General features: G+C 39.1%; 1 protein-coding gene across 1 annotated transcript; it reads right to left on the reverse strand.

Annotated features, from left to right (window-relative positions):
* Nucleotides 1–6168: 6168 nt before the first annotated feature.
* On the reverse strand, nucleotides 6169–24739 carry lov (BTB/POZ domain-containing jim lovell protein). Its single transcript, XM_029305721.2, is given in 4 exon segments — nucleotides 6169–16773; nucleotides 16775–17165; nucleotides 19296–19696; nucleotides 24668–24739. Coding segments are annotated over 3 exon segments (2181 nt in total). The 5' UTR covers nucleotides 19487–19696; nucleotides 24668–24739; the 3' UTR covers nucleotides 6169–15174.
* Nucleotides 24740–25003: the final 264 nt, after the last annotated feature.

The following is a 25003-nucleotide window of genomic DNA, read 5'->3' on the forward strand; positions in this document are numbered from 1 at the left end:
CGATGTGGCTTCGAGTTTTAAATGCAACTCTTCTATTTTTCCTTCCAATGATTTAATTTTCCAAAATTGTCAGATCGAAAAATACTTTGACAGATGCCCAGCGAGGAACATCTAAATCGACAAATAAATTGTGGAAACGCGCGATAACGACATCCAGATCGAGCTTGCGAAATTTGCGCCTCCCAGCCACGACGGGGGAGGAAGGAAAGCGGGTTGAGAAGCGTCTCCTTCGATGAGAAAGAAGGTGATTGTCGGCTTCAATACGGGCGGCATGGGTATCGGCTGGTTAAGGTAAAACAAGGTGGACGGACTAGAAGGGGCCGGACGGCCTTCCTGTATCAACGGGGCGCGAGGAAAGAAGGAGCCGATATGACGCGAAGATCGTGCATAGAGGGAAGTTATATACGGCACGGCGCGCTGTATCATGGACCAACCATGGGACGATGATGACAGCAGGTCTGGCGAGTGGCAGGCTAATAAATCATGGCCTGCGGTGTGGGAACCTCTGCCTACATGCTACGTGCGTATGGGCGTACGCCATCGGTAAAACCTTTACTCCTGGGTAGGTCCCGGCAAGGGAAGGAGGTGTGCAACGACATTCACATGTGTATATATGTATATATATATATATATATATATATATATATATATAATAAATGTATGTGAATTATGCGTATACGCACCACGTGTCTGCATCGTTCGACCTCTGCCGCACACAAACACCTTTTATACTTGTGTATGCGGTGCATCGTTATGCACACATCGCGTTACATTGTTGCGTTGTGGAAGCCAATTGGCCGCGATGAGTGACGGTTCGACTTCATGAAGTTGGGCCTTTTTTGGCAGTCATTTTTGCGGGCCCGTTCGGACCCGCGGGACGCCGCTTCGTAATGCAAACGGGGCTCACTTCCAAAAACGGCGTTGCTTATCGAAACGTCAAAATAAAAAAAAAAAAAGAGTTGCGATAGAGAGAAAGAGAGAGGACATTTCTCTTATTTCTGTCGCAGGGTCACAAGTCAATGGGCAATTCGTCACCGCGAGTTAACGAAACATTGTTTCCGCAGGCACTGCTGATTATCATCGAGCGTAGAAAATATCAGACACCGACTTTCTCTATTTTTTTTTCCTTTGCTGAGGAATTTTTTTTTCCGCTACAATAATTATATTGTAAAAAATTCTTCCTCTATAATATAAGATAATTTCTAGTTAACTTATTTTACATCTCTATATTAGATATCTCGCCCATTTTTATTTTATTGTATTAATTATATATCTAATTATAAAGGGCAACGCACACGCGAAATAAACGAGATCGTTCATATGTTAGCTACGGTCCGAGGGTCTGTTCCGTCAGGTTGATTAGTTTTAGATCTATTTTAAAAGTTTCGAAGATCACACATGCACAAGCGCACGCGCACACACACACTCTGGTATATTGGTGGTTCCTATATACCCAACAACCTACGATTCTCGTTGTCGACGAAAGGGAGGCAATCGGATGCTCGTAAAGGGCCCAGATGGGGTTTGCGAGACTTGGCGTCTGTATATACATCGACCGAATTCTCTCGGCTTCTACGAGCAGAGAGAGAGAGAGAGAGAGGCGGGTCTCACGCATAAATTTCCATCGAATGCACAGCCCTATGCTGCCCCGCTAGTCGATTCTGCGTGAAATAAAAAATATATTCACGAGCAACATATATAAAAAATATCACATTACGTTAAAATGCATGATTCTTAAAAATAGTATCACACATAACGTATAATAAATTTTATAATAAATATTATTATAATAAATACTTGTAATTATAATAATTATAATGTTATAATCAATATTATTATAATAAATTCTTTTTAAAGAAATTTTTGACAAGTTTTTTCTCACGTGAAAATAATGTGTACGAAATTATCATTAATTTATTTTCATAAATTTCTATTGTATTCATCGTTCGTATGTATAGAATTAATTGAGCAGCGTAATTATAATAATTGCTCTCATAAGGCCGCGTAGCCTCGATTTTCTTCAACTGTTCTTCTATAATAATGACGAGAATATTAAAATAATGGAATTATTAAATAAAGTATTATTCGCGTTAGATTTGCTTCTTGTATGCGATTATCACAGCAAGATCGAAATGAGAGCGAACTTTTCGATCATTGGTCTCGAAAATTAAAGATCACTGCAGACTAGAAAACAGCGAAATGCGAGACTTCTAACCGCAAAATGAGGAACAAAGATCGCCGTGACTAATGCTGTCGTGCGAAATTTCTAAATTTAACACCGTCTGGAACATCTCGCACGTGTTTCTCAAACCAAAGCAAAATTGATTAATCTTTCGATCGAGTTTCGAAATAGTTTCTCATTAAAAAAAATATTAAAATATTATGAAATATGTAAAACTAATAAATTTTGCCAAAGTCATCCACATATCACATGTAAGCAATTTTACAATGTCCTTAAAATAAATTATTTAATAATATTGAGTTTCCACGAGTCGCTTAATTTGTTGCTTTTTTTCTGCACTCGTAAAATACATCGAATACTTTTCGATATTATATACAATAAAAATATTAATGTGAAACCTTGCGTGATGAAAAAGAAATTTATATTTTTGCATCATTTACCAATTCATATAATTTGCATTATTTCATTCTTATCATATCCGTTTATCAGTTCATTGGCTCGAGCTAAAAAAACTGAAGTAACCTATATGAACAATTTTCAGTTGAAAAAGTATGCGTATTCCTCGCTTCATCGGTCGATTGGAAGAGCCTCGAATGTCGGCTTCGATGATCCACCTGTGTATCAAGTTTAACTTGCTCAAATAGTTCGCTCTCCTCCTCCGTCCTTCCTACTCTCTGCGAGGTGAAGACCTATTCCGCTTTAGGTGTTCACCACCTCGTAATACTGGTTCTGACGGAGAACTCGCCGACATATTCCAAGTGTTACACGTGTTCAAGGGTGTCGGGTGTCACATTGGCAACCTTAGATCTTATTTAGAACATGTCCGTATGTAACGTGCAGCGAATGTTGGAGCACGAATTTGGGCAATGGAATAATTTTGTGTAGAAACTTGTATCAAAGCGAAGACTTGAAAATGAGACGAATTTGTGACTTTTAATTTTCATCACGCAGATTTTTTGCTCCAGAATATTAAAACACGTTATATGGAGGAGATCTTACAAGACAAAATAATATCTTCTCTAAATATTCGCTATTAAAAAATCAAAAATTAGGTATGTGCACAATTATGTATGTAAATTTTATATCAATGTCAATCATATCCAATTACAAATTTACTTTTTCTTATCTTGCTGATTAATTAAATCTTTTTAAATTTGATGAATATGTTTTTTATCGACTACTATTATCACATTTATTATGAATTATTATACATTGTAACAATTATTAATTTTATGTCTGTAACTTATTATTAGATCTCTTAAAAATTCTCAGAACCGGTTTATAATAAAAAATATACTTTTAACATATATAAAATATAAATGGAAGCGGAGCATTCATTCATTAGATATAAATACATTTTAGCCAGTCGGTCACAGATTCATTAATAAAATTTATTTGGCAAGAAAGAATAAAAACATTCCTATACGTAAAAGCAGAAATAACGACTTGGCTCTTTTCCATTCAGTCAGCTGGAACTGTCTTAAAAATTTGTCCACGCGCGTATAAACATTATTCGCGTAATTAAACATTTGATTTAAACCTCCGTCGTCACGAGGCTGCATCCTCTTGAGAACGGCCTTGAACGTGCGTGTATATGTGTAATGGGTCGCGGTTAATAATTTCTCGCCGATGAGACCAATTTTATTTAAGCGACAGGCCAGATACGGCATGTTTGCCGTCTGCGGGAGCACTTGTCGTATATTGCGCGCGGCATGCACACGTATTTATAGGTATCTTCAAAATAGTTCGAGAGCAAAGTGTTGCAAAGACCGTAGAAATTCGAGAGAATACACGCGCGGGTGATATGTCACATCGCTCTCTCAGATTTCGTCCTCTTGCAGGACGTTATCCCCATATTTCCGTTGAGTAACGCATATCGGTCCGAAATATGAAAATTATCTTGTAACAAATTCAAGTATTTGAACAAAAATTTTTCACAGATCTTTATCAATTATCGTTTCATTAAATCGCGCAATCGTCGCCGATAAAAATACCGATCCAATTTCTTTAATACGTTATACATGGGCGGCATCGAGATTTCATCTAGGAGAGGGCAAAGATTTATCAAATTAAGCCTAATCACATTTTTTATCAGTTATTTTTATATAAGAATTCATATTTATTATTTTTGCTAAAGCCAGTCTTTGTTGATCTTCAGAAAATCTTTCAAGTACTTCTTCTATAGTTTTCTTCTTCTTTATTATACAAAAGTATTTAATGATTATTCCATTTTCATAAAGCATTGTAAATCTTTTGTAAATAGTTTTTGATTATACAGAACACATCGGACTCTGGCTTTATTTGTCGAATTTTGTCAATTGCATTACAGGGCATACATTTCTTTGTTTAAATTACTTATCTGTGCTCCCCTTCCTGTCCCACCTTGGCTACGTCCATGACGTTGCAATTTCTTCTATTACTAATAAGATTACAGAGAGAAAAAAAGTAAATACCCAGCGACATGTTCGAGTTAAGAGTTAACAGTTTATATGACGACGAAGCCATTTCGTTTTATGAGGGTTGCAACCCTATCTGCCAGCACTCGTCTAGAAACACGCATTTGTACGTGTATTCAAAGCTGGCTAGTCTACTAATTGTTTCAACAGCGTTCAAGATGATAACTCGAAAGTTTCCTGCGCGTAGTGCACGTTTCAAACAGTCTGAAACAGATCCGAAGAGCGAATGCAGAGAGAAAGATAAATATTTATACATACATACAGGGTGTTTCTAAACCCATGGCAGAGATTTTAAGGGCCTATTCTAGGGGTCAAAATAAGAAAAAGATTTCCTATAAACATACGATTCCAAAAATAAAAATTACATCTTCCTCTCAAAATCGAATTAAATTGTCAAAATCGCGTAAAAATTGAATATTCACTACTAATTACATATTACGCTGTGCAAAATTTCAACGAGAGCTATAATACATTTTTTAATTTTTTCTCCCAACTTTAGGGGGTTACAACTCGGAGAAAAAGCATTTTTGAATCCACGTTTATAGGAACTTTTTTCTGATTTTAATCCCTGGAATGCGCCCTTAAAATCTCAGATATAGTTTTCGAAATATCTAGTCCAGAAAGAGAGAGGGAGAGAGTGCACATAACACTGTCGACACATAATGCATCCCGGAGGCCGCGTCTCCCTTCCGGAATCCCGATCTTTCTCCCGGTTGAACCGACGTATTACTTATTTATTAGGACCGTGCCCGGGTGGTCCGCGACATGATGGAATCGATTACGCGAATTCGCGGAACCGGCCTTCCTGGCTCAAGCCCCTTCGGAATTATGCTTCCACTCCTTCAGAGAGATTCGACCTATCTTTCTCACTCTCCCTTTTTTCTGTCTTTCTCTCTCTCTCTCTGCCTCTTTCGGCTCTTTTAAGTCTTCTCTCCTTCCTCTCTATTCGCGTTCCCTCCCTTCGTCCTTTCTTTAAACTTATACACCCTCTCTCGTCTTTCCTGCCCTTCATTTCCCCCCCTCGAGAGCGTCTAAAGGCACTCTGGTCTTCTATCGCGTCGTCGATCCATCTCCCTTTTCTACCCCCTCCGTCAGCTCATTATGTAATCAGAATAACAATAATTTGCTCCGAACTGTTTCGACTGCTCATCAATCTGAGTGACAGCCGGTTACCCGTGGCTACACAATGAAGGCATCGGCCATTTAGCGATCCATCGGCTGCGTTTTTAAGGACGGCGCGTGAGCATAAAGAGCTTTAAATTATCCCTACGTGGTTTACAAAGTCCCTATCGATCTGATTCGCCGGATCGATCAATCCGAAAAATGTTCACGCGACAAATATTTCATATACGTATATCTAGATACAGAATTTTCCCTTCACAGCGCATTAGGAAAAATGATTATTAAAAGAAATATATTAAATTATTATTTACAAAAATATATTATAATATATTATAATATAAGAAAATATAAATAGCATAAAAGATAATGTTGGAAATAGTTGTAGGACGGAAGAAAATATGACGAGCGTTGCAATGGTATGTACAGATTTTTATTAAGGTTTAGAAGTGAATACGATTGGATTGTGTGTATTCGTGTCTGTATACGAATGTGTGTATTTTAATTCACGTGTGTATTCATGTTAGTCCGAAGAATGAACGTGGGGTTTAGGTAGCTAGCCTCGTCCTAGCCTCGTGTGCGCATTCACACCATCATAAATTGATTCGCTTTGAGAAACCTCTTGTGTTTCTGGTTTTTTTTTTTTTATTTTTTTTTTTTCACATTTTGTAGTCCCTCTCCGTTTAATTATCTCATCTAATTACCGTTACGCAATAATTCGATTATAATCAATAAATCTGTAATAATAAATCCGTATAAACGTTGAGTCGTGTGCGTGAGTGAACTAGTGGTGCCGAGCCTGTCGTAGGCTCGGCTAGGAAGTCTCTGTAGTAACCAGCGGTAAACGTATCACAAGTTATGTAGCATTTATTTATTCATTATCGGCGCGAGTGTTGGAGAGGCTCGAGGCCCGATCGCGTCAAAGCATCCCTCCCGAAGAAGGGAGGTTTTTTTTCAAGATACACCCTCTTCCTTCCACTTTCTTAAATGGAATCGATATGTTATCGCTGATGAACGGTGCTTTGATCAGTGACATTTTCGCCGATTCAATTTAAGAAATTAAGCCCGCGCGAGAAAGAAAATCTCCCGGTCCATTCCGTAAAAGGAAACTTCCCAAGCCCCGTTATCTCTGCCTTGTTAAACAATTTGCGCCTTCAAATTAACGGTCGCTTAATTAATCGCTCGGATAATATTGTCGACGACGAGCTTTTCGTCCTCGCAAGAGTATATCATCCCCGCGATCCCGCGGACAACCCTCTCTCGGTGCGGCGTCGATCTCCTCCAACACTCGGAAGTATTGTAGTTATAGCGTTGACGCAGGGCGCGCCGCGGCGGCCGCTAATCGCTCATCCGCTTTCTCTTGTGTTTCCCACCCCCTTATAAATAGACGGGATGACACGCCGGCTGCCGCCGCGGGCGCGCGCTGCGCTTAGGTAATCGTTCCCTTTTTATTGTATATCAAACTTTATAAACTGTAATACAATGTAAACCTGTAAAAAATATATATACTTGGTGGCGGCGGCTCTGTATAATGTAATAAGTAGTATTATAATCGTTTATGGTACAATTGTGTAATTAGTATAAATATATCGTTATATCGTATAATCTGCGATGTGCTGCGCTTTCGCTCCGTAACCGAGATCTGTCTCTCTCTCTCTCTCTTTTTTTTTCTTTCATTCTCCCTCTCGCTCCTTCTCCATATGTCTCATTCATATATGTCATACAGAGATTCAGTTAGTTGTCACATTCCATTCCGTTATTCACGATTCTTACATGCACCATTGTACTATTGCGCTACTTCTTTTTCCCTCTCTCTCTCTCTCTCTCTCTCCCTCATACACTTTCCCGATCTTTCCTCCACACACTTATTTCTCTTTCGTCGTATGGTAAAATACGATCTACATATTCCACTTCTTATACGAGAAATGATATATATAGTGATGTACAAGCGCGTCGCCCTTTACGTTGGTTATACCACGCTTTTTCGAAAGACGGCTTTAAGCTAAAAGCGTTCTCCCGACACGTTAATTCGCGTATGACAGACGCTTTTACTTAAATCGTGCCTAAAAGCACGAGGTAAGAAATCAGTCTTTGTTCTTCCCTTTTTTTAATCCTTACGTGCCGAATGCGATATTCATCGGTTTTAAGTGTATTTACATACATATATTAAAAGCTACATGATTAATTATCAAAATTATGACGTTAATTGTTATACAGCGTGCTTTTCTGTATATTAAGATAAAAATTTCTCTTAAAATCATGTCTCGAATCCTTCATTCTTTATCTTGTTAAACAAAATAAGTGTTTGCCACACGCGAAAAGTTCCTAAAATAATAATATCTAAGAACTCGTATAATTGTCGGCGAAAATTAAAAAGAGGAGTCCAAAATTGATTAATTAACCGACAGGAGACGCACTATATTATTACTGTGACACAAAGTAATAATAAATAATTATGTATCAATTTTATTAAATTAATATTTAAAAAATATCAAAAATAAATATTGCTATATACAAAAATCAATAAATCAATACATCATAAATAAATAAGAACGATTTTATATCGAGAGATGAAAAAATCGATTGATTTTGTTACAATCCACCGTACAAAAATAAAGTCGATAATCAGGATATCGCTAGAAGTGATTTAAAAAAAAAAGAAAAGCGTAAAAAGCGCGCGCTATTCGCATTTACCGTACTACGAGATAACAACTCTCTAGCTTACATCTTCATTCATGCGCTCATTCATTCCTACATTATTTTATTCATGCGCTCGGGGCGAGGCTAGGGCGATTTAGGAACTACGGTGACAGCACAACCGATGCAAGTAACTATTTCATCTGTTTCGTTTCCGGTTTCTGTTTTCTTTATACAATATGAAGTCTTTGATGAGATTCGAAACGGCGATTTCTGTGTCGGCGACATCGAGATTCGCTTTACGAATCGAATGGAAAATAATAAAACGCGAAGGGGGATTGCGAGACGCGGAAGAGTCATCCGGGGAGAGGATAGAGAGATAGATTCTTCTTGTGCGGGATAACACACACGGAAAACGCGAGTTCGCATACGGGCTACCGGTAACTCCGAGCCTTTATTAAGTAAGCCGTGTGCCGTTGGTTGGTACGTCTCCCTCGGAAGGGAAGTTCCGGGAGAGATTCTCGTTCGAGAGAGCGCGTTTTACCGCCATCTTACGAACATCTCGAATACCGCGAGCGAGAGACTTCGACCTTTCTATTCGACTCGTACGCGAGGCGGGAACATCCGCGATTATCGAAAGACCGGACGTCAAACGTCAAATGTTGATCGCGAATGATACGTCAATTACGTTTACGTATTTTTTTTTTTTTTGCGATAATCTTGAGTTTTTTTTAACGCATTTTGCATTTTTTGCCTTTTTTCTTTCGACGATGTAACCGCGACACAGAAATCGCGTATCCTTACAATGTGCTCGCCTACTTCGTCATTTGTGTCTTACTTCTCGCCTCACTTTCTTTCCTCATCCGATTAAAGATTGTATCCGAAGAACAATATTTCGTCGCGACGCACAGTTATCGATAAATATACGTATATGTATATAATATATGTATATATAAGTATGTATACCTATATATTACGCATAAATAATCGACAGCGCGTTCATCTCTGATCTTATGTACAATTGTAGATTACACAAAATTAAAAATAATATTTTGAGGAGACGTACATCTCCTTCTTTCTCACTGTCATACACACATACACATACACACATTCTCTCTCTCTCTCTCTCTCTCTCTCTCTCTCTCATTTTTTTCATTTTCCTGTTCACTCTGCCTCTCTACCTTTCTCTTTTTTCTCCGTCCATTACTTTCTCTTACGCAACAAGTAAAATAATACCACTTCTGTTTTCTTTTTATTCAGTAGAAAGTCGTATTATAGTCATCCTCGTATTGTAGGAACTTAAAACTGGTGACTTTATTGTGATCGGAGTCCCAAAGAAAAAAAAAACATTTTGTCCCATTCGTCACACCTGTGCCTATGTTAATATTCATTTGATAAAAAGCTCAACCATTTTATAAAACGCTGTCCTTTCGCAGGACGGCGATTTATAAAAAAGACCGAGATATATATAAAATTAGATATCTCTAAATTAACAAATGTAGAAAAAACGGAACTCGAATTTGTTTGTTGTTTTTAAAACATGAACTACTCACACTACATTAAACCGAGTAAGAGATGCTGAACGGTTTGAAAAATCGATCTCGTCAGAAGCGGGAGCTTCTTTTGAATGAATACTACATGCGCTCTCCTATAAGTCTCGAACCCTCTTTTCTAACACCCTAGATAATGAAAACAATGATGCAGCGTTATTTATAAAACGTCCAACGAAGTATGCGATTCCAACACATTCGGATACAATAGATAATACTCTCTGTTTTTTTCCTTTGTGCACGTGTGTCTATCACGACACATTTAAATAACATAGTTTAATGCAAAATTAATTATAATAAGATATATCATTACTATATATCATCATTACTGACGCTGGAATATCTTATCTCCAGCCTGACACATATAAACCCAGCGAATAAACAATACAAACAATTTTACCCAAACTTGCTTCAGACTCTCTTTCGCATTCATCGTTCGTTTGTGCAACTGTCTAATGTGTATCCGTTTAATATATATTGCTTAATGTATGTATATCGCTCTTAACACAGCATCACAACGCAAATGAGTCAATGCGTTCGTTTAAATTCAACTAACGTATGTGATAAAGCGTAGTATCTATTCTTTCGTATTAATAAAGAAACCAATCGATACGCGTCTCTCTATCCGCACCCTATGCGACAATGATAATGCTCCTTTTTCTCTGTGCCTGTATATGTTTCCTCGCTCTCTTTCTCACCCTCTCTCTTTCATACATCTCTCTCTCTCTCTCTCTCTCTCTCTCTCTTTCTCACGCACATTAGAATCATCTCATCTTCTCCCTCCTTTGAAGCTTTGCGCGTCGCTTTTCGCGAGAAGGCGAAAGACGATGAACATCGCAATCAGAGGCAAAAGTTCTCGTATGTTTAATGTTCTAAGGAAGAGGAAGGGGGTCTACAAACAACGAAATGTTAATTGAAAAAAGAAACGAACCGATCGTTTCTTCTCTCAATCACCTGCAAAATAATACTGAATTCTGCACATAGTATCTATCACAAATATATATATATATATGTTATGTATATATTTGTAATATTTATGCACCTCTTGCATGCACATTCACACGCATACGTGCAGTCATTGCTCAACTGTATGCTAAAACCGTAACTTATGCCGTAACTGTATGCAGTCAAGACAGTAATCCTATGTCTCTATTTCTCCTTTCGTCAACAGAGTGGATAAAAAATTGTTAAAACCATTTTCAATGTGGCTGTACTATCCTGTACGTCTGTTTCTCGATCGTCGTTTCACGGTGTTCGGATTTGAATCAAAATTGAAACAAAATTATCTAATGGAAATAAGAAAGCTACTATAAACCCGCTTTTGAAAAAAAATTGCAAAAATTGAAAGAAACAAGAGAAAGAGAAAAAATATTTCTGTCGATCATTGTTCTAGATTTAATGATCGATTTAAAGATGTTAGCGAATTCAATTAGATATATATTTGATACTATCATTGATGATTTGTCAAAGTGCAAACAGACATTATAAGCGTTGAAATGCGTCGTGTGCTTTTCAAGGCTTATATGTTGTTGAACAATTGCGAATAAATATCTCATTAGCTATACATATGTTTATGTAAATTGATACACTTTTAATGTGCAAAAATGTAAACTTTTAATGCGAATCGATGTATACCGTTCGCGTGTAAAGAAAAATGGAAAAAGTATATAATATAATATAATATGTACAATATAATATAATATAATATGTATAATATATATTATTGCGGAAAAAAGAGATTTGCAACAAGAAATGATTCTAAGCGCGACGATAGTACAGCCCGCTGGAGCAGTTATAAACTCTTTTGAAACACCCTGTATATATAATATATAATATTAATAGTCAATAATAATATCAGTTTGTATTGTACAGGCTGTTGTCCGGGGGGTGCGGGGTCCGAAAAACGCTGTGGTCTCTATCCGTTTCTTTATTTCAAACCCTCTTCATACGCTCCCTCCGTCGTTTATGCGCTACTTAAGTTGCTATTTTATTATTATTATTTAATATTACTATTATTATTTTTTCATAATATATCTTATCTTATTTCTTTCTAGATAATAAAGGGTGACATAATCGACCCTATCATATGATTCTATCTTCTTATCTTTTCCTATTCTTATATATCTTCATTCCTCATCATTTCTCATTTCTCTTCTCTTTTCTCGATTTCTTTTCTCCTTTATCTCTTTAACGAAATAATCGTATTGTTATTATAACATTACTTAATAATTTACCATTATCTTTACAATTTAATATGTAGCATTTTCTTTATCTATCGTAGATTTGTCTGTGGCTATCCCTGATGTGTTAGTTACCCTGCGCTTCCGTCTGGTTGTCGAAATATTGTGAAATTGTGGTCTACGATTAAGAATTTGTGTTTGCTCCATATATCTTTCTTCTTCTATCTTTCCTATATATCTTTCGTCCTTTCCTCCCTTGCTTTCGGATATTCGAACCAGCGTAATTTCGGCAAGTTCAACTTTCGGTGCTACGGACACGCGAACACTTTTTCTCTTCCGTGTCCGTATCATCGAGTAATTATACCGCCATGCTTAATTTTTCTTTTTTTTTTCTTTTTTAAGAAGCATTTCGCGTTCCGGCATTTCGCCAAGATTAGCGATCGCACGTGCTTGCCTCGTTCCTCATCAGACTGTCAGTTCGCGACGAGTCGTTTTTCAACAGATTTTTCAATCATTTGCGAGTCGTCAGATTTCTAAAAACGCGTAACACACATCGCGGAAAACACAAACACCGATTTCCGTAAACGATTCGCGTAGGTCAACGCGAAATAAAAAACAGTCAACAATTAAAAATATTATTTACAGACGTAACGTGTTACAGGGGAAGAAAAAGGGAAGGGGCGGGAGAGGGTGAACGCATTAAATCCCTAAAAATTATGCGCATCGAGAACAATAGCGCTGATCAGGCTCTCGGGGATTGACAAACGGGAAATCTTGGCAAGTTTGCTGTTTTCGCGTAATCCACGCCCGCGTTCACGGGAAATTCGGCAACATTTTTTTTTCCTCGTAGAAATAAATAGACAAAAAATTGGCAGACAACTCGCGTGAAAGTGACGTGATCAATCAATTTTCTTGTGCCGATAATGTCGTCTACTTAATTCGAGTACATTTTTGAAAAGCTCGATTTAAGCGTGCATCAATGATCAATGCATTTCAATCAAAAAATAAAAACTAATATAACTAAAGCTAATTTATATAATTAAACGAAAATAAACACACATTCACTAAATTTAAAAGAAAATCCAATGTACAAAAATTAAATTAATCATAATTTACCAAAAAATTAAATGTAATCATTTTTTTATATTCTTTTATGAGAAATATTTTAATATTTTTATGTATGTTTTTAATTTAGAATTCTTATATTCTTATATTTTTAATTTTAAATTTTAGAACGAAATTTTTCAACAATGGATAATTCTATCTCGAAAAATCATTGCCAAAACTTGCATACTCAACTAAACATTACAATTTAGTTTACTTTAGTAAGACAAAACAGTCTGATTACACGCTCATATAAATATGCCCACCGAATCATCACTGTTGTAATTCAGCCATATACATATATGTATAATATGTATAGACATATGTGTATATATATGTATATAATATGTATAATTATGACTGAATTCATAAAAATAAATCAACTTAACCAATTAACTTATAATAATAATGTATTTTTAAAATTTCAAATATATATATATAACCCCCACAGTGCAAGAATAAGATCAAAAGACTTAATATTATCAAACAGAATTGCATTGTTCATTAAGAAAGATTGAAATCTGTTTAATTGATTTCAATCTCTCAAGTCAAAGCTAAATTAAAACGAGTTTTCCAACATAATATCGTCATACGTCTTACCATAACAAAAAAGAATTTCGTCTCCTACAATTTCAGTATCTATCGCGAATATGATCGTCACTTCCCGTTTGAGATGCTCGGATTAATATCGACAATGATCGTAAGTCCATTCAGCACAGACATTATATATATATTTTACGTAACCGTTCGCAATACTATTTGGTATATGATGCGCTTTTGCAGCAGGAACTATTTCGTATAGCAGTGATGCGAAAGTTTTCTCGATCGCGTCGGCAAAATTTCTCGATGTCATTTCGTTCGCGCGAAAAGGTCCAACGATTCGCGACGTTCTTCTCGAAAAAATCGACGCATAATGCAAGACGATACCGTCCGGTGAATTTGCGACTGAATCCGAACGCGAACGAATGAACATCGTCCATTTTAACATCGAAGGGAGGATGTACACTCGAGAATCTCATTATCAAGATACACTTCCGACAACTCGTTCTGCAATCATTTAACGAGATGTGCGATTGATAGTCACTTTTAACTATTTATTCGATAGTAAAACTATCGAATAGATGAGTCAAGATGCTCGTTGGGACGCTCAGCTTCTAAACTGCGTTCGCCGAGAATTTCGCTATCAAGGACAGCGATTTTGACAGCGGCAGAAATCTCACGTGTATATCCAGCCCGACGAAGAAAAAAAAAAACGAAACCCAAAACAATGTCAAGCACAGAAACGAGAGCGGAGAGCAATTAATGCCGCTTAAGCGTGGATTCGAGCAAAAGCTCGAATGTTCGTCGAGGGTGTCACCCTCGGGAGAGCTGCGAGTCGGTTGGTAAAAGTCAGTCTTGTGAAGGATAGTGTGAGAATTACGCGCGTGTAAACCTATATATACCCCGCATACCTGCGATAAGGAGCTTCACGGAGGGAGTCGCTCGATTAATTATCGCGATATTAATTAACCCAATCGGTTGCGAGAAAACGTAAAACTGTTTCTTTCCCGTCTATAAATGAACTTCTCGAATTCTAGCTAGACATGTCGTTGCATCCAAACTTATCGAATCGATCAGCTTCGTTTCCGAGTATGAGGGAGTGTATTAAAAATGGATATAATCTTTTAGATTCACAAATACGCAAGTACGTATCGCGATAACTTTGGCCAAAACATCTGGGAAGTTACGTCCAAGATCTATTGTATTCGCGCTCGCGGCGCGCACTCGCGGATTTTTCTGCATCAGTATATAAATATGTATACGTACGTCATTCGTAACCGAAATTGCTAATCGACCATCCGCCAGTCCTCGCGAGCAAAGGTATATAACAAATCAATTGTCGCATCAAACATCAACACATACCTCGTACACCATAGCCATATATCCAAATGGTACTCTACTTAATTCTAATCCGAACCGTTCTGCTTCAGCAACGGGGGCGCCGACTGCGAGGGCTGCTGCATCGACGACGACGACGACGACTCCTGATGATGATGATGATCGACTATGGGCGACGGTGTTTCGCTGGTTTGCGAGTTCGTCAGATCGCCGCCACCGTTGCCGTCTCCACCACCGCCTAGACATCCACTTCCGTCGCCGCTCGAGTTCGCGGACGATTCGAAAGTTTTCTGCTCACTTGGAGGTAACAGATGCACCATATTCACCGCCAAGGGATAGGGCGCGGCGGCGTACTCGGCGGGATAGAAGCTCTGCGGTTGCGGCATGTTGCCGCCGATCAAAGGACGATGGGCGAAGCTGTTGTCACCTGGATGTTGCAACGACAGGCCGGCGAACGCATGGCTTATCTGCGCCGATTGCTGGACGGGCTTGATGTTGTTGTTGTTCATAATCTCGGGAGTGTTGCCGCCGGTACAGTTTTTACGCAGTTGTTCCAACTTGAGACTCTTCCCGTACTTGCCGCGCACATACATCAGCAGGCTGTTATAGGGAATGCCGAACAGACGACTGGCTTGAGACGTGGTAAGCTTCTTCTCCCAGACATGCTGCAGAGCTAACGTAAGTTCGTTATTTGTCCACGATCTCGGCGGTCCTCCTCGCGGCGCACTGTGCTGCCCCTTCGGCCTGTTCACCGCGAGTGCGCGGCTATTGTGATCGTTCCATCTACGTGGCGTTCCGTCGCTTTCGCTCCGATGCTTTTTCGTTTTCTTGGGAGGTGGAGCGAGATTTGGAGCACCGAAAATGTTCTGCAACGCCTCCTGCTTGAAATTATCCGTGAGAAACGAGTCCGCGAGTGCCCTGTCGTACGTGCCGGCGTGAGAGAAGAGTCCACCGCCGAGAGTGACGCCGTCCAATGGAAACATCGCCATGGACGGACGTCGTGACACTATTGCCGATTCCTGTTGCTGCTGTTGCTGATACGGAAGCGACCTCCCGGACCCGTGAGGACTGTCTTCACGCGGATGATGACTCTGCGAAGGTGGCGGCGGCAGTGGACTTTGCCCGGGCAGCCATTGGCTCGCTAGCTGATTGAGGCTTGTCAGGTACTCGGGAGGATGCGATTGCGACAGAGATATCGACGGTATCACGGTGGCGACCGCCGCCGCTATGTCTTGTATGGAACCCTCTGGATGCAGTAGACTAGTCCCCGTAAGCGGCGAACCCCTCGGACTGCTCGTCGCTTCGCTACCCTCTGTCTTCACACGGTGTTGGTCCAGTCCGCTCGGCGATACGGATTTCTTCATCGAGAGATTCTCCGCTATATCCTCTTGCTGATGCTGCTGATTTTGTTGAGCATTCATCAGTTGTTGCTGATCATTCCTATTCATCATTTGTTGCTGAGGATACTGAGACTGCTGAAGCTGCAACTGTTGTTGCTGCGCCTGGTGCTGGTTACCACTGAGATTTAAAACGTTTGGCAAGCACGGACTCAAACTGGCCGGCGGACTCGAGCGTATGCTCAGATCCTGCGGTTCTCCGGAACGTCGGCGCGGACGTGCCTGCTTTCGACGCGGCATCAGTGGTGAGCTACAACTCTCGCGGATACCTGTAATTCATATGGCCAATATGCGATTTAGGATGGTCCCTCGTTTGTAGGAACAGCGTGGGCTTGATCTCCCTCGCGTTCTCCAACGTGTTGTCGTCCTCCTCCGGAGTGTCGTGTCGCGCGTCCTCCGGCGTGGTAAACTCCAGGAGCGTCGACGAGGATGACGACGGCCTGGGTTCCTCCGACACCAACCTAGGTTCCGACGACGATAGACCGCGCACTTGTAGACATTCAGCGGCTTTCATCAGACCCGGCAGCTCCTCCTGGGCGATCTTCACCTCGCCGCCGTACATAAAGTCGATCAGCGTGGACAATTCATGATTCGAAAAATCCTTCAGCACAATCACGGGATGTTTGCATGGATTCTCCGCGAATATCTTTTGGAAGAAAGGACTGCAACATATAAGAATCAAGCCTCCGTGTGATTAAAATTCCACTTGGATATATATTTCGAAATTTTACTTTTGCGGAATCATTTTGTCGCGCGCAAAGAAACTATATTCTCTCTGCACAAGATCGATTTACGGTTAATTAAACGTTACGGCGCGCAATCGTTCACGAAACTTTCGCATCGCGCTACTTGTAACGTTTACATGCATCGCATGGCGAAGAAACGTTGCGTGTCCTCGCTCAGTAAGACAGAAACGGTCGGCCAGAAACCGCGGGCAAAAAGCCACCGCAAGGATTAGCGTTTACTTCTCCGGATCGAGCGACAGCGAATCAATCAGATGGTACAAGACTTTCGCTCGTTGTCAACTTTACGTCACACGTCCCGGGCGCGAAGCGAGAAAGAGCATTGCGGTGTAAGATGGTGACGCGGCGCGTAAACCACGAAGGAGCGACTAGGAACCATTTTTTTCACTAATAAGAGAAAGACTCGCCCGCGCGAAAACATGAATACTACTCTCGGTTTCAGACTTTTTTTTTTTTGGTAAGACACACTTGTACACTTTTGTCAAGATCGATAAAACTCTCTCGACCGATCGTTTTCAATTAATGTGCAAGGAACCGTATTCAGAGAAGTAAATAATATAGGAAGTTATTGTCACGAGATATAGAGGCGAAGGCGAATCAGTTAGAAAGCTGTAAGTCATCGCCGTCGAGCCAATATATTTCTTATTCTATGCAATAGTATTACTTTTTTTTAATGATATTTTACTTGTAATGATATGAGTCGCGCGCACACTGTCGGTCTCATTGTCAGAGAGAATCTGTTGTGTGAAAAAATTTTTCTTTTTATATTTCAACACCATAAAAGTCCCATCAAATATAAAAATCGCCGTTGCAATATTGATTTTACTGTTCTATTAGGAATACAAATAAAACAGTAACATTGATTTAAGTTATTTAATTTTTTTCATTCATTAAGGTTAAATTTCTCACATCAATTTAAATTACTTAATTTAAAAATAGTTCATATACATATTAATATATATTAAATTAAGTATTAAATCAGAGAAAATAGTAAAGGGATATTAAGGGGTGCTTATAATGAAGAATCATTATTATAAAAACTGTATAAAGAGAAAGAGAGAGAGAGGGAGAGAGAGAAAGAGAGAGAGAGAAAAATGTATAAGAGAAACGTCTGTAAAAACTAATCTTTGCATAAGCAAAAAATATAGTGAAGTAATAAGTATAATAGCATGTCCGACTTACCTATAAAAATGGAAAAAATTTGGAAACGAATTAAAAATAGTATAATTTACTAACCATTAAAAGAATGAAGAAATCTATTCAATTTTGATACAACTGTAATACGCGCGCGCGTTCCATAAATTTTTTCTTTCTTCAATTTGTTCACTAAAAAGGTAAGACATGTTATCATTATTTTTAATTTTCTTGCTAAAAATAAATGTCTTTCTTCACTCGTTTATTACATTTTATTTTTTTTACTGCAGCAGATAAGCATATGTGCATTTCGCATTTAAATATGTATAAAATATTTTTTATCATATAAACGTAATGTTAATACATTTTGAATATAAGTCTATCTCTCTATAACTTTGTTAAAAATATTTTACTATAATTAAAAAATTTGCTTTGTAAGATCAGAAATGCGAAAGTTTATCCAATCTTATAGTGGGATAAGACTTTTGTAGAGATATTCAGATAAGTTGAGACACACATGCAATTGTTTCTACAATATGTATTACTATATTAAACAAAAGAACATATTGCCACGAAAAATTTCACAAATTTACTCACAAATTACTCGTTTTAATCTTTGAACAATTGTTAGTTTGAAAGAATGCATAGTTTAGAAGAAAATGCAAGAGAAATGATCTATAGTTATTTATGTTTAAAAATAAAATTTTGTATTAGAAATAAAATCGTGTTAAAGCAGAGAGAGAGAGAGAGAGAGAGAGAGAGAGAGAGAGAGAGAGAGGAGAGAGAGAGAGAGAGAGAGAGAGAGAGAGAGAGAGAGAGAGAGAGAGAGAAAGAGAGAGAGAGAGGGGGGGAAGGGGAAATAATATAAAAAAATTAATATAAACACATACTTGTATACGAATAATTTTTTTCTACCTGCAGGCACTGAGGACGACTTTGTGTGCCTTAACGCTACTCTCGGCACAAATCAGGGTCACGTCGACCAGATTCTCTTCGTGCAGCAGTTCTTGGAAGAACTGTTGTATGTGGGCTTGATGATTGTTCCACCGTAAGGAATAGAGGGATTGAACACCCATTCTGTCAGGACTATTCCCGACGCTCGACATTCTTCCGCCGCTAGCGCCGGAAGTTGGTGACTTAACAGAGCCGCCACCTTGCTCCGCCCCGGTCTCTCACGTGCCGTGTTTTCGTGGTCCTGCGTGGTCCTTCTTCTTCCATGCACGCGTATGTGGCCACGCACGTACGCAGGTAACTCCCTCCTCGTTCTTCTTCCTCTTTTCTTTCCCCGCTCCGCTATTTTGCACCCTGCCGGTCTCCTGAAATCCAAGAATGTGAAGTGACCGGTGAAAAAAAGCACGCCCATTGTGAGTCCAAAGGAAAGGGATCGGGGAAATAGAAAAGGTTGATAGATAAGATGAGGATCACGAAATGTCGAAGGATTCCATTTTGTTTCATAATTCAGAGACGCGGATGTATTGGTTGGAAATTTGTCCAGTTAACACGCGTTCATTTACGATGACGATGTGCGGTCGTTCCGACACTCACAAGTCGAATTATTCGATAATTTTTATAATACCTTGTTTTTTGAGATATTACAAATGCGTCAAATCAAATTTTTGTACGAATAAATCAGCAATTTACAGCTTGGATCACATTTTCCACTTGTGTATCACACTTCTCCATTTATTCAACAGCATTCCAACGAAATTAAGAACAGAATTTTAGGAGCGTTTCCATTTTCCTTTTATAATTGTCATAAAAAAAGGACATTTCCTTTTAAAAATCTTTTATATCTGCGTAAAAATATTTTATCAAGTAAAGATTGAATAAACGCGCAAAGATGCGTGTGCTGCAAAAGTCCAATTCAAATTTCTGAAATCTCATACAAAACTGCACATCTTTGAGAAAAGTTAATGCTCGTATTGGGAGCGAATAATTTTACAAAGATTGTAAATTATTGCGTTATGCGGCAAGTTGGGATTATTGTTATCCGGATAGATAATCATCGGATACGTGACGTTCCCAAGAACAGCACTCGCGTTAATTATTCATCTGGTCGAACGTTGATAATAATTATTCTCGAGTCGTATTTCGGGCATTGATTCACTTCCTTTCTCGGTATTTAACAGCGACGGATCGCTTCAGCGACTGTTTAGCTATGAATAATTTTGCGCCTGATAAGAAGGGGATAATCTCGCGGAAAAGGGAAAAGATTGGCGGCCGTATGATCAATTTTCTAGGGAGTCGGCCACTATTCAATTTGTTCCGAGAGAAATTTTCCGAGTTGACACGCGAAATCACATGAGCGATCACTTTGCGGATTCGAAAGTTATATCAATCGTATCGAGAGAGAGAGAGAGAAAGAGAGACACCCACGCGAGAAGTGTCAACCAAAACGAAACGGCATCAACGAAAATAAACTCTACGATTCTTTCTTAAAAAGATTAATCAAATATATCGTACGTATTTTTTTATTTTCGTCATTGACTGACATTCTACCATCCAGTCCTTGAAATTATTGGAAGACGTTATTAGAAGACACTTATCTGAGAGTAACTCGTCTTTATCAATCATCCGTTAAATTACAACAATTCGTAAACTTCGTCGAGGAAATGCACGTTACACCTACAAGCAGGATTTTCGCGCGTTATTCTCTTTATTAACGCACCCTGGATATAATTTTATAAATTAGGTCGATAATATGTCCAATAACGCAAACTATACTTAACGAAATTGCAAATGCATTTTTAATTAGCTCGTGTGCACATCCACTTCTTCCCCTCTCTACGTCAATAAAATACACTATTTAACATACGGGTAGACGCACGCAATTCTAATGCAATGAATGACCCTTAAGCCTCCGCGCGTTGCTCTATAGTCATCTGTACCTGACACAAATCAAAACAACGCAACGAATGACATAACGTTCGCGTATTCGTTTATGCGTTTATTTTATAATTAAAACACATAATTTTTTTAATGCAAAAAAGGTGGCACACATACGTAGACGTGATCCAAAGCGAACAAACGCACGCAGCTCTTCAACGTTACGTCATTCACGCACATATGTGATTGTAAATCGCATCTTGTTAAAACGAAAGAAAAACAATCAGATACAAGGCACTCGATAAATCATCCCCGGATGCAATTATATTAACATATATTCAATAACGATAAAAATAATAAAATTGCTGGAGAAGAGGGAAGAAACACGAGCGCGCCGCATGCGAAATAGAAGAATCCTCCTTCGCTCAATTTGTGTTCGAAAAAGATTCTACGTGAAACAAATATATGCTTGATAGTGTGTCGCGATGAGAAAATCTCGAAAAATAAAATCGATATATCGATTAGAATAGAGGAATTTCACTCGGGTTTGCGTCCAACTCGCTGTCAACGTCATCGGCGTTAAATAAGCAATTAATAAAGGAGCACTCTACTCGGCATCGCATAATTAACTGTTAGCTGACAGCTCACTTACGATTGTAAACAATCGCTCCTGTGAAAGAGATAGGCGAGGTAGGCGAATGCGAGAAAAACATCGAACAGTAACAGAGTACAAACGAGAACAACGACAAGTTCAATGTGTGTCACGCGACAAAATCAAATAATCGAACTCGCGCTTTTCGACCCACTACCCTTTTACATACTTCGACGACGTAAGAGCGTAAGAGAGGTGTTAAAATGTGCAGCCGCGTCTCGATCACTTTGATGACAAATCAGGAGATTGGAGAACATTTTTCTCTTTCTCTTTTTTTGGCTCGATTTGAAGCGTATCCCAGGGAACCGCCGGACCGGAATACGTCACTGTGCGCCGTCGAAAACTCCACAAGTTTGTTGTCGAACTAGCACGTGTTCGGAAAAAGCGCAGATTTACATCTACTCTATATCTCCTTTTTTCGAAGCTCGAGCTTCAGCTTCCATTTTTATTTTTCGCGTCGCGCGCCAACTATTAATCAGTAACGATACATCGCAAACTAAACTTCGCCAGACATATGTGTATGTCGAAAAAGACGAGTATTAATGGCGATACGTAACGATACGTAAACAATCACGACGAGTAATGAAAGGTTAAGATTTTAGAATAAAAAATACATGCAATTTTCTGCTCCATTAACGAAATAAAGCACGTGCTCCAACCTTCAACCTTTGATATCCAGGAGATATATAATAAGAAGATAATTTCCTGTATGGTATCATTATGATTTCTAGGCGCGAATCATTATTTGCGACTATAATATTTGGCAAAACAAGAAGAAAATTAAGTACGTGTCAGAGAGAGAAACTTTTGTTACTGATAAAAATTAGAGAATAAGTTGTGTTCTTTAAAATACATATGTAGCATTGATTCATATGTAATAAGTATTGTACTTTTCCATTTTTTTTCGTAAAACATTTTTAAAACTTTTCCTTCAGAGTCATTTTTTTGTATCTCTTTATATTCTCTAAACTCAAAAACATCATGTTGATTCTTTTACAATTTTATAAAGTTATAATTTTGAATATTTTTGAATATATTTTATTGTAATGTTTTAATATCAAAGATCAGTTAGTTTTATTTTTTGTAGAATCTGACAAAAATGTAATATGCGACTAAAATGACAAAATATGATCGACACAAATCGCGGGGAACATAAATTCTATATGCACTCGATTAAAGCATGCAAACGTTTGTTGACTACGCTAGATAACCGCGTAAAATCTGTTGTTAGTTTATTACGTATATTAACCATCTTTAATTCCGTTCTTTTTTTTTTATTAGAACTCGTATATATTATATTTGATAGAAAAAAAAACTTGGCATAAATTAAAAAATTTACAGATACAGAGCATTATAGACGTCAATTCAAAATCGATTCGTAAAGCTCGCAATCATAAATACCAGACATGCAATGAGGTTTAGAGATGATCATCACACAAATCTCCGAACAATGGATGCTGCTAGTTGAAGGTTAAAGCACCGGTCTCGCTTGAGTGATCTGATCGAGCTCTCTCACAGATCTACGATTGGATCTCACGAGTTCGATTCCTTCTCGTGTGTAGAACACAATCCTCTTCATCAATGCGAGGGATTCGTCTCTCTTTCCCAATTAGAATCATTCGATTCAGTAGAGGTAGTAAAATCTACGAAAAATCTGGTCCTTCCAGGACATCATCTTGAGATTAATCGAAATCATCAGCTCGCGTGTTCGTAGATTTTTCTCTTTTTTTTTGCTACTAGAGAGAACTTTTATCGAGGGAGAATGAAATCTCAATATTAAAGATACAAGAGGAATGCACAATCGCGCTCGCGTGTTCTACGCTGTACTTGCGCCACTGACAATCTGGAAATGCTCACTAGGATCGAACGCTATCGGCACTCAGCTCACTTTGTAATCTTCGTCTTCGAAATCTCAAAACATTTTCACAAAATTTTCGACTAAAGAGTCACGCACAAGGCGTCGATTTACGACGCAGGAATCTTGCGCGGGAAGACTGTGAATCTCCGGAGAAACACGGCAAAACATCTCTATTGTGTGTCAAAGGAGGACGAATCAATGAAAAGGAAAGAACAAACGAGGGAAAACAAAGAAAAAAAATTTCTTTCTTACTTGTCTTGGTTACTATATTTTGTTTAATTGTAATTAAACAAAATATCGAGAAATCACATTACGAAAAAATCATAATAATCAATTAATACCACATAGCCAAACACCAATCAGCGATAACACCCACAATATCGTTGTAAAAAATAAAAAAAATGACGATGGGAAAAAGAGAGGGAAAATCTAGCGGAGAACCAGGTAAGGGTAAGCGCTCCTAAAGCGATCAGCTGATTCCTCACTGTCACCCACCGTGCAGGCCGCGATAAGGGAGATATCACCAAAGCGCACGAAGAAAAACTACCGGCGGCGGCCGGTTCATATGCGTCCGAGATTTTTCCAAAATTATATTTCGGCACATATGTAAACGCACACAACGCGTGCGTAATATAACTCGTTACATTACGCGGGAAACACCGCACCAAAACAATCGCGAGCACTTGTAAACGAGATGGGTATCCCGCGCTATTTCTCGTCGCGTGTATCTCTGGTAAACACCGCGCGCGGCCGGGTAAACACTGGCTTTCACGAAGTCGCTTGTGGGACACCGGAGGGAATTCACACAACGGAGAGGGTTGAGATGTGCCGGAGGAGAGAGTCGTGTCTCTCGCGGCAAACGAGAGAGAGAGAGAGAGAGAGACTTGCACCGGATGTGAGAGAGGAGCACGCGTGTGTGTCGCGCGAGGGGGTGGCTGAGAGAGAACTGACCGTGTCGTGCGGGTTGCGTGTGCGGCACACAGAGCGGCGTCGGCGACGGCCGGTGAGTGAATGCGCCGTGACGTTAGGCGCCCCTCCTAAGATTTCCACCCCTCTCGCTCCTTAAACCTCACATGCTCCCCCTCCCCAATCTCTTCGTTTCTCAAGCGGTCTCGGCGCGTCTCTCTCTCTCTCTTTCTTCCCTCTTGCGCTCCGTCTCGCTCTCTCGCACATGTGCGCGATCTCCAATCCTCCTTCCTTTCCCTACTCTCCCTTCGGTTTCTCCGCCGTCACTACGCTCTCCCCATTCCTCGCGCGCGTACGAGCCGGTTCGTTCGTTTTCTCTCT

This window comes from Nylanderia fulva, unplaced genomic scaffold (assembly GCF_048542155.1).
Source record: "Nylanderia fulva isolate GAGA-0341 unplaced genomic scaffold, ASM4854215v1 Scaffold45, whole genome shotgun sequence".
Taxonomy (NCBI): Eukaryota; Metazoa; Arthropoda; class Insecta; order Hymenoptera; family Formicidae; genus Nylanderia; species Nylanderia fulva.